An 11,903-nucleotide genomic window follows, 5' to 3' on the forward strand; every position below is an offset into this window, starting at 1 on the left:
CCGCGGCGTCTTCCGGCTGGAATTCACTCTGCCTAGGCATCCGGCCTAGGCAGAGCTGACTGCGTGTTCACGGGCATGCCCTCTCATACGCAGTCGGCTCTGCTCAGGCGTTGGGCCGGGCAGAGCCGACCGCACATGCGCAGTCGGCTCTACCTAGGCCCCGATGCCTAGGCAGAGTGAATTCCAGCCGGAAGATGCTGCGGGGGCGCTGCGCCGGGAGAAGACTTCAAGAAGAATCCAGCCCGACCGTCACTCATGGACTTGGTAAGTATAATTTTATCGAATTTTGCGTACGCCTGAAACGAGCATTTCCCCCCATAGACTATAATGGGGTTCGAAATCCGTTCGAACAGTCGAACAGTGTGCGGCTGTTCGAATCGGATTTCAAACCTCGGACATTTTAGTGTTCGCTCATCTCTAAACATGAACAAAGTCTACCCTACAGTTTTATATTGATGTTTACACTGTTAACAAACTGTTTATGCTGCAATTTCGTCCAGAATATTGCAGCAGTCCATGCATCAATGTTTGCTCAATAGTATACATTATGACCCTGTGATAATATTTTCTTTTCATTTCCCGACAGCCCTTTCATGTCCAGCCAACAGCCGTTACGAGCAATGTACTCAGAGCTGCGGTTTCACCTGTTACAGTCTCCTGGCTCCAAGCACTTGTAGTAATGGATGTTATGAGGGTTGTGAATGTAACTCTGGATATATGTTTGATGGAGAAAATTGTGTTCCAATGAACAAATGCGGGTGTACCTTTAATGAGAGATATGTAAAGGTAGGCTAAGATCATGGCAGACAAGCAACTCTTTCCACCTCATTGTTGTTCCCACCCAATACTTGATGTGGTCCATGTTCCTCCAATCTCATGATCATTGGAGGTCATTCCTCTACCTTTATTATAATGTTATGGAGTATCCTAATGAACCAATTGAAACGTAAACCAGTCTTTTTAGGGATAGATAGTCATTTGATCACAGTTTTTAAAAATGGTCATGCCCCTAGTGGGAGATACACGTTGAAGATCCAGAGCTTCACTGTATACTATGAAACAGTATCCGAGCTATTGTATTATATATATTGAGATTTTATGTGCAAGTGGGCCCGTTAGCACCAGGGCCAAATGTGGCTTCTACTTTGCACTCTCGTTCCTACCAACTGGTTTGGTTCTACTAAGGCTGGCCAAAGGCAAGATCGCGAAGGTCTGGGAGGCTTAATAACACTTAAACCAGGCTTGTACCATCATTTTGGTTTTGTAAAATTTGAACTTGCAATACCATTCCTAAACACAGGGAGTGCTCTTTTATTTAGGCATTGGTAATAAACGAGTACCATCCACACTAACAGCTGTAATAATGGCCATGATATTACCTTTAGGATTTTATACTTATAGCAGAGATAATTGATGTCACAACAAAATACTCAAATCTCAGTTATTGAGTCTTTTTTTTTTTTTTTTTTATTTAATTTTCAATTTTTATTATTTTTGTTTTTTTCCAGGACGGTGAATGGGTGGTTACAGAAAATTGTGGACAGCGCTGCAAATGCCAGTCAGGAGTTTTGTCCTGCGTGAAGTTAGGCTGTAGCAAAAATGAGATATGCCAAGTGAGAGAAGGAGTGCGTGGTTGTCAGCCTCAGGAATCCCGTTGTATCTTAAGAACAAACAATAACTTTGTTACTTTCGATGGGGTCTCTGGACCATACCCAACGGATGGACCATATGTGGTGTCCTCGTCTTGCAGCGAAGATGTAGAAAACCATTTCATAGTGGTGGTTCAGATGAAAGCATGCAGCAGATCAAAAATAGGAAGGTCTCTGCAAATATTCACACCCCAAGGACTCGTATCTGTGAATGAAGAGCAGAACATCTGGGTGAGATTTTCTTGAACGTCTACTGGATTAAATTTGTAGTATTTTTGCATCTGGTCAACGTTCACGATCCATTTATGATTCATGTGGAGATAATGGGACTCCAAAAATGTTGTAAGAAAAAAAATTACATTTTGTGTGCTATAACTTTGTTTTATGTTTTTCAATTTTCCATAGTTGAATGGTTGGGAACTTCAGGCCTCAAGAGATCTTGGAAATGGTTCTGTGAAGATCCAGATATCTAAATCAGAAATCACCGTAGAACTCCACAAGCAGATAACCGTGGTATTTTACAAGACTGGTGAGATCCAGATAATCGCTAAGGGACAAGTATCTGGAAAGACATGTGGTTCTTGTGGAAATTTCAACGGAGACGCCACCGATGATCTCCTACTAAAGACTGGTGAAGTCTCATCAGACATCTCCTTTACAATCCGCTCTTGGGTTGCGAAACACTTGAGCTCATGGTAAGAGTTTTTTTTGTATGTTTTATGTTATTACTATAATTTTGAAGAGGAAGATAGATCTTTAAGATCATTCTTTAGATCCTCAAAATCAGAAGGGTGGAGTGCAACTGAGGGCCTATTTGAAGCAGCCACGCTTCCACTTCACAGGGTTGTGATTTCAATTCAATTCAATTAGAGATGAGCGAGTAGTATTCGATCGAGTAGGTATTCGATCGAATACTACGGTCTTCGAAATACTCGTACTCAATCGAGTACCACTCGCTATTTGAATGGAAAAGTTCGATGCAGAACCAGCATTGATTGGCAGAATGCTATACAGTTGGCCAATCAACGCTGATTCTTCTCTTACCTTTAGAAGTCTTCTCCGTGCAGCTTCCCCACGGAGTCTTCCGGCTCTGAATTCACTCTGCCAGGCATCGGGCCTGGACAGAGCCGACTGCTCATGTCGGCTTGTAATACGGCATGCGCAGTCGGCTCTGCCCAGGCCCGATGTCTGGCAGAGTGAATTCAGAGCCAGAAGATGCCGCGGGGACGATGCAAGGAGAAGACATCTCGGAGGATGCAGCCCGACCCTCACTCGTGGACTAGGTAAGTATAATTTGATCGAACGTTGCCTACCCCTGAAACGAGCATTTTCCCCCCATAGACTATAATAGGGTTCGATATTCGATTCGAGTAGTTGAATATTGAGGGGCTACTCGAAACGAATATCGAATCTCGAACATTTTACTGTTCACTCATCTCTAGTTATAATCATATTGATACCACGTTGAAACTTGGCTCTTCATGCTGACTTCCTACTGAACTTATGTTGGGCTTGTGTTTGCACAAAGTATCCAAACAGAACAAGCAGAGCTTCAGATAAAGAGACAGTGGAGCCAGTGCAGGAATTACAGATACGATAGTCTCTGAGGAGGCTTGAAAACTTTTTGGGTCTATGTTTGGTGCAAAAAACCATCATTCATAATGGCACCATTTATTATTCTGTACAATGCAGTGAGAGAAAAATCTGAATGGGGTGGAATTGGAGAAAAACACAATTGTGCAATTTTTTTTACGTGTTTTATTGTATTTTTACTGTGTTTACCATCTATAATTCTTCAGCTCGCTAAAATCATGACAATGGCAATTTTTATATCATATTTTTTAATGTCTTAATACCTTTTCAAAAATTCATAAGGTTCCCAGTTGCCATGGCAGGGCAATTGTTCCCTTTATTTCTCTACGGGAGAGCCATTCCGTACAGAATATGTAAGAAGGGGAAAGTAACCATTCCATTCAGATGCAGTAGTCACATCTGACCACAGCATCGGAGTCGTTAACTTTCCGTGATCAGAGACCCTTGCCCCAAAGACTATGCTTTGTACAACATCAAAAAACCTGTGGCTATGGCGCCCGCTCAGCTCCTGAGCAGGTGTTATATTCAAAGGCCAAACATCTGCTGTAAAATATAGTGTATTTTTCAAAAGTGGTTAAAAATCAGTGAACACAGAATAAAATATGTATGGTAATTATAGGCCGAGATATATGGTGGGTCAATTTGTAAAAATAGGGCCAGGCTGAATTCATAGAGAGGAGCATAACTATAGGGGGTGTCGATGTAGTAGATGTTCCAAGGTCTTTGAAGGCTCCTCTGCCACATCAGTAGACAGCGGGTTGTTGGGAGCCCTGTTACCAGTGGCGTAACTGGGAATGGCGGGGCCCCATGGCAAATTTTTGACATGGGCCCCCACCGACCGACACCGACACCGGAGATCTCGACCAACCCCCTCCTACACATTCCTGTCCGCTCTATTATGCCCCATAGTGACCTGCACACAGTATTATCCCCCATAGTGGCCGCTGCACACAGTATTATACCCCATAGTGGCCCCTGAACACAGTATTGTACCCCATAGTGGCCCCTGCACACATTATTATCCTGCATAGTGGCCCCTTCACACAGTATTATACCCCATAGTGACCCCTGCACACAGTATTATCCCCCATAGTGGCCCCTGCACAGAATTATGCCCCATTATGGACACCCATGAACAATTATTATACTCTGGGGTCTTTTCAGACCCCAGAGTATAATAATCGGAGACCCAGGGGGGAAAAAAACATTTTTAAAAAACCTCTAGTATACAAATGAAGCATCTATCGTTTCCAGCCATTCAAAAACTCAACTTTTTAATTTTTTTTTTAAATGTTTTCTCTTTTCTTTAGTCCGGCGTGAGATGTTACATCCAAGTCAAAATGAATCTACTGCAACAACTTCGTATTATACAACGATATGAAAAAGAAATTGACATCCACAAAATTGTAAACCATCAGTTATGTACCAATGTAGATGCCAAATGGTCAATCTATGAAAAAAGTCAAGGCCACAGAATGAATGTCTCATATCATCCAATGTGTAAAGGATTCTGCTAATATATAGACTGCTTATTGCACATTCCTGCATTTTGTAGTAATGGGTCACTGGGGTCACTTTGAATATTTGCCAAACTTTTTGTTGCCGCATTTTTAACTTCTAGATGTAGTGGACGCATATACTCAGATATTACAGACAATATAACCAATGACATGCATGCTGATGATGGTGGCTATGGCTATGGAGGTAACATTCCAACTGCTACCAAATCATCAAAGAATCTGTGAATTTGTCAATAAATAATTTCAAAAATTAAATGTGTAAAATTTGTGTTTTTATGGCAGATCATTGACAGCAATGAAATATATTTTTAAAGAATTTTTGGTGAATTTTTTTTTAGAATTTTTCACATTATCTATATTGAAAAAAATTCAAAAAATTCTGCAGCTCTTTTCAGGCTGAATAATATGTTGCGACTTCCTGTTTTCTATAGATGTCAGTGCAATGATCTCAGCAGAGGTTACAGGGCATACTTAGCAAACTCTCTGGGAAGTCTGCCCTACATCATTGTGTCTATGGCCCATGGTTCATCTTCAGGAGACAGGAAATTTTTATTTACATAAGTAACAAACTGAAACTGAAAACTGAGACCGTGGGCTCTCTAAGAAATAATCTGGGAGTAATGGTGGAGGAGGATGAGCGAAAGCTAAGCTATTAAATGCCTTCTCTGTTTTTGCATATGAAAATTCAATGACTGGGGATATGATTACAGATTAACGCTGAGCAAATCTGTCGAAGTTTGGGTTTGACAAGTTTGACTGAACTCTGCCCAAAAGTTTGATTCAGGTACCTGAACTTGATCCTAAGCCAAATCCAATTGAAATCAATGGGAACCACAGCAGTCTCCATTGTGGTCCAATCTTAGACTCTGCCTCCTCACAGACGAGCCTCTGGCAGAACCAGCGTTGATTGGCCTAATGCTGTACACTGTATACACACTGTATACATTCGGCCCATCAACGCTGGTCAATGCATTCCTATGAGAAAAAGTCAGCTCCCGCATAACTGCAAACTCTCCCGACTAGCAAAGACGAGCCTGCTGCAGAACCAGTGTTGATTGACCGAATGCTATACAGTGTATAGCATTCGGCCAATCAATGCTCGTTCTGCAGGATGAGTAAGGGCCGGTTCACATTAGGAGTCTGCAGGAGGACCCCCCCCAATGGAATATCAGTGCAACTGCAAGCACTATGCAGTTAAAGCGCACGGACCCCATAGACTATAATGGGGTCCGTGTGCTTGCCGCGCACTGCCTGCACGAATCATTCGTGCAGGCAGTGCGCGGCAAGCACACGGACCCGTTATAATCTATGGGGTCCGTGCGCTTTAACTGCACAGTGCTCCTCCTAAACACTCTCCTCCTGCTTCTTGTGGACTTGGTGACTCTCCTTTAGTCGAATAGTGGTTTCCCCTGAAACGAGCATTTTTTCCCATAGACTGTGATGGGATTCGATATTCGATCAAGTAGTCAAATATTGAGGCTCTACTCAAAACGAATATCGATTCTCGAATATTTCACTACTCGCTCATCTCTATCCAGCTCCTCTCCCTACCTAGCTGCACCGCCTTGAAAGGACAGTTATTAAATTTAGCTAAGGCCCTGACTGTCCCTACTTCCAGCTGCCGCCTCTCCGTACCAAGCCTATGTAAGGGGGGAGGAGGAAGGGAAAGACACGGCAGCCGACTGGCTACCGGGGCTCTTGCAGGAACTTTTAGGATACAGCGGTTCCACGGACAGGCACAACCACACCAGACACGAAGTAAGAAATATAAATTTTACTCTATACCCTTTTGGGGTGAACTCCAGGCTAACAGGCCTGATGAAATCAATAATTACAAGACACTCAGCCGAGGGCTGAGACCCCTGAGTGACACTGCACCGTGACCTAATATGTCAGAACTAGTGAACTATGCCTTTAACTAGCGGCTACATATATATAGCAGCTGCAATTTACCTATTAATACCAAGCTAACAAAACAATGTAAGTATGCAGAGGAAGATCACCTGCGGTGTCACACTGGGGTTAACAATATCACAGTTTACTATTTAACTTACCCACTCCCCAATATCCACATTTCAACACACTACCCCAACCCTGCAGGGAAGACTTCAGCAACCGGTTTTGTTTTATCAGAAGTTGGTGCTTAGCTGCACAAGTCTTAGTGAAACAAATAACTCCTCTTATGACATACTTCTGGTACTATAATCCAGGATATAGTGTCTCTTTTGAATAGCAGGACAACACGTGCTGTATCTCCGTTTGGATAGAACTCGCTTTAAAGCAAAATGGCCGGAACCAGTCTATACTAGGTTTTTGGCGCCAAAAAAAAAAAAACTATTTACTGCGTGTATACACTATTCACCCTTATGAAAGGTGAATCGGAGCTCCGCTTACCCGGGTTAGCAAGGGGGCGAACAGTCAGATGGACTTTCCGAAGGAAACAGGAATTTCTTTGCCTCCAGGCAACTGGAACACGGTGTCACAAGGGCTGGTCCTTCTTGTCATCCGCTCCGCGGCGTCTGCACAGCAATCGTCTCCAACTCTCCTGACATGGGAACCAGCAACAGGTTCGGGCTTCTCCAGAGCTGGCCCTGGCCTGAAACAAGCGTTGCAGGGCAGCGGATGGCAATGGATTGTCCCTCAGCTCTCTCACTGCTCACAGCCAGCTTCTTCTCCCCCACTACAGCAGTCCACTTCCTCAACTCGTCTCTTCCTGGTTTTTCCTTTACCTAACACAGCGGCATCTTGTGGTCAAAAAGAATTACTACAATAGAATTTTTCATTACAGAAACATCTCCTTTTACCACTGCTATTATCACATCACACACTTGTCAGTGAGAAGTGTTCTGAGACTGTATAGCATTAGTCACCCCGTGACACCTAACTAACTGGAATGGCGATGGGACTTTTGACCCTGCCTCTTATACAGATGAGTTACATGTCTCACCTAGCTGATGTCTGTGGGTTTAAACCAGCTTTCAAATGCTTTCAAATGAAAGGGTTAATAGTTTACTTTTCATGAGAGTCCATGAGATTTTCTAAATGTATCAGAGGTTTAGTATCTTTAATACACAAAATTGTAAAAAGCTGATCAAAAAATTAGGAGAAATTTTAAGACAGAGTTTGAATATCGGTCACAAATAATGACTGATATATACAGATGGATACACCTGCCATTAACAAGTTACAAGAACAGGCCTATATACACACTGCTGTATAAACTACTGTATAGTTGGGTGAAAAAAGCAAAATTTTTAATTGATAAATTTCTCATTTGTGCTCCAATGGTTCATTCTCTATCCCGAGGCCGGTCACAATGATCACTGTTTATCTTGGAAATGAAGTGGAAGAATGAGTCGTTTATCACCGTGATCGCTGCCACATTATTAGTCTAAGCCGGACGGGCAAAAACAATTAAAATAGGTTATCTACTGTACCTGCTAGATATATAATACTGCCACAGGGCCGGAATCATTTCTCGCTTAATTTGACTGTGAATAAAGAGTCTCATTACATAGAGAAGTGATCTAAGGACAAGTTACGGCCAAGAAACGCGCCCTGAAATTTCCCTAATTTCTTTTCTGATTTTTGTGTCGGTTCTGAATCCCATTTTCTTATGTGTATATATATATATATTCTAGATATGGGTATATATCTAATGCATTGTTTGCATGTTGCTAATAGTATAATGGTGTATTATTTATCACCACAACATGTAGTGGAATGCAGATGTAACTTAATTGGGTTTTATGGGAAACCATTTTTTTTTCTTTTATTGATGCCCTATCCACAGGATAGACCATATCTCAGACATAGCAGCTACATCTGAGATGTACAGAGCTGTGTCAACTCTGCTACATCTGAGATCGGACCAGAATGGAGTTTGCTGTGGACCGATCTTAGACTCCGCCTCCTCCGGCAGAACCAGCATTGATTGGCCGAATGCTGTAAACTGTACGGCATTCAGCCAATCAACACTACCCAATGCATTCCTATGGGCAAAAGTCAGTTCCCGCATAACGCAAGCTGACAGGGATCCCGAATAGCATATAATGGGCTGCCATGAGATAGAGCTTCAAAGAGCAGGGTGAGTAACATTCCTACCTAAATAAAGGTAATCCCTAGCTATCCCTGCCTGTACAGCTATCCCTGTCTCACAGTCACATAGTTCACAGTCTCATATGAACCGGATCTGAAATCCATTATTCGTCTAAAGTGGAGGTCACCTGATATCAGCAGCCAATGGCTTTTTCCGATTTTTTTTCGATGACTCCTTTGTCGTAGTTCCTGTCCCACCTCCCCTGCGCAGTTATTGGTGCAAAAAAAGAGCATGGGAAGGTGGGAGGGGAATCAAATTTCTAGTGAGTTTGCCACGTGATGTTCGACTGGAATCGGACATCTCAAACAGCCTGATATCCGATTGAACATGTACTCGGTCGTTCGCTCATCTCTAGTCTCACCATGTTCCTGTTCAGATGGAATTTCCCACAGCCGGGTCTCATGGGCTGTGTTGTGGATGGGTCTTGGCACTTGGTCCCACCATGGCAGCCTCTGGTCTTTTATTAAAATAACATATCCTGCTGATATCCACAGAGTGGGGCACCATTAATGTTTTACTTCAAGCTCTGCTGAAACCACCCGGGTCATGGAACAATTAACAATGAGATGGATGAAGCAGATCATTAAACAGCTTAGAATGGACAATGACACAAAGTGCGAGGTAAATGGAGTAAGATTAGGCAACAAATGGTAACTCATTTCTATTGGCTGCATTAGAGAGTAACACCTCCATATATAATAGTGTCAGAGAGAAGAGAGGAGAAAACACAACTCATACTGGTATAATCTATCTATCTATCTATCTATCTATCTATCTCCTATCTATCTATCTATCTATCTCCTATCTATCTATCTATCTATCTATCTATCTATCTATCTATCTGTCTGTCTGTCTGTCTGTCTGTCTGTCTGTCTGTCTGTCTATCTATCTATCTATCTATCTATCTGTCTGTCTGTCTGTCTGTCTGTCTATCTATCCTGATATCTATCTATCTATCTATCTATCTATCTCCTATCTATCTATCTATCTATCTATCTATCTATCATCTATCCTGATATCTATCTATCTTCTATCTATCTATCTATCTATCTATCTATCTATCTATCTCCTATCTATCTATCTATCTATCTATCTATCTCATATCTTTCTTTCTTTCTATCTATCTATCTATCTATCTATCTGTCTATCTATCTCCTATCTATCTATCTATCTATCTATCTATCTATCTATCTATCTATCTATCTCTCTCTCTCATATCTTTCTATCTCTCTCTCATATCTTTCTTTCTTTCTTTCTTTCTTTCTTTCTTTCTTTCTTTCTTTCTTTCTTTCTTTCTAATATCTATCTATCTATCTATCTATCTATCAATCTATCTATCTATCTATCTATCTATCTATCTATCTATTTGTCTATCTATCTATCTATCTATCTATCTATCTATCTATCTATTTGTCTATCTATCTATCTATCTATCTATCTATCTGTCTGTCTGTCTGTCTGTCTGTCTATCTATCTATCTATCTATCTATCTATCTATCTATCATCTATCTATCTGTAAATTGTTAAGAACCCTCTTCCTTTCTACTTTCTATGCTCATCCAAGTTTCCTTTCTATTTTCCAATTAGATGTTATTTTCACAATGACTCCCGGCATGTCTATCCTTCCATATCTGATTTATATCACAGGTAGGTGATTTATTTACTGTTGTAATTTTTTACAATACTTAAATCTGTAAAAATATTGAACTTATAATTGTCTACAAATGTTATGTTCATGGAAACCCCCTTTAATTTATACTGCTCACAATCTTCTGCCATTCCTGTTGTGAAAATACTTTTCACCTTCCTGTCCTTGTGCCCATGTTCAGGTTCTTAGCTAGGATACCGTTCACCTAGTACAAAGATTTTTTCTTCTGCCCTTGCTCTATATCTATAAAGTAGCATTTTCCTTACATCCAATATATTTGCCTCCCAAGTTCCCCCTCCTGTTCCAATGTCTGTATGAACTCCCAAGTTAGAGACAATCCATTTTAGATTGTACTGTAACTGCTCCTGTGATCAAGAGATCACCACATGTCTAGTTCCCTTGGTCACCGAAGAAAATTCATGGATTCCATTCAGCTAAATAACCAATCCTGTAAGACATTGATGACTTGGGTAGATCTTTGCAAAGTACCTGTCCAAATGTCCAACAATGTCTGGGAAAAGACCAGGTAATGCTAGGTTCACACTAGCATTCTCCTCTCCATTGTTTGGGTTTGCATGAGGACCTGAAAGACGAAGAGTCTCCATGAAGTTCTTTCTCCATGAAGAACTTTAATCTCCACCAATTTTAGATGGAATCTGCAGCGCAGTATCCAAGGGAAACTCCAATACAGATGTGAATTTAGCCTAAGTAGTTAGTTTTGTTAGGTTGATGCGTTTTTTCAGGCAATAAGGGCCTAACAAGACCCACAAATAACTAGGACCAACTGTTATGAGACACTTGGTGGAGCAAAAAGCAAGGGAACAACTCTTCGAAAAACTCCTTCTACCTACTATGGACTAGTCATCCCTGGAGACAATTCCCCTTCCCTCTTTGATATGATAAGAGTTTTTCAATACCACAAGAAGAGTTCATTACGGCTATGGACACGTGGTTGGTTCAGTTGTCTAGAAATGATAAGCTTTCTTGACATCAACAAACGATCAATCGTGGTTCGTTGGTTTTGGGGCATGCATTCACATCTCTGTGCAGTAGAGCTTGTTGAGGAGGTTCGGTAAATGAGTTCTTTCCACAAAGTAGTTTCCAAGAATCTCTTCATGTCAGAGCCACAGAATATGGAACAGTGTTCCTCTGTTACCAAAATGATGCCAGTACATAGGAGAGCAGATTTGATAGATATTATGGAGGTGTGTTGGATTGAAGGACCATCTCCGATAAGTTTTTGGTTATGTGACTCTTGTAAATACCTTGTGGTATAGTTGAATGCTGAGCTCTAGTGTTGTATAGCTATGTTAGTGGACATACTATTTTTTCATTTGGGACTCTGCTCTTACTTCGAATTTCCTTAAATAGGGTTCTGTCGAAGGAACTCCCTT

The 11,903-nt window shown here is 41.4% G+C and overlaps 1 protein-coding gene across 1 annotated transcript in view; it reads left to right on the forward strand.

The window, feature by feature from the left end:
- LOC142209001 (IgGFc-binding protein-like) overlaps positions 1-4,600 on the forward strand; it is a 66,212-nt gene extending 61,612 nt beyond the window's left edge. Inside the window, exons 35-38 of the mRNA XM_075277929.1 lie at positions 587-786; positions 1,509-1,880; positions 2,055-2,344; positions 4,553-4,600. Of these exons, the coding sequence (XP_075134030.1) occupies positions 587-786; positions 1,509-1,880; positions 2,055-2,344; positions 4,553-4,562 (872 nt within the window). The 3' untranslated portion in view covers positions 4,563-4,600. The remainder of the gene's footprint in view (positions 1-586; positions 787-1,508; positions 1,881-2,054; positions 2,345-4,552) is intronic.
- The last annotated feature ends 7,303 nt before the right edge of the window (positions 4,601-11,903 follow it).

The sequence above is a fragment of the Leptodactylus fuscus genome, chromosome 6, assembly GCF_031893055.1.
Source record: "Leptodactylus fuscus isolate aLepFus1 chromosome 6, aLepFus1.hap2, whole genome shotgun sequence".
Lineage (NCBI taxonomy): Eukaryota > Metazoa > Chordata > Amphibia > Anura > Leptodactylidae > Leptodactylus > Leptodactylus fuscus.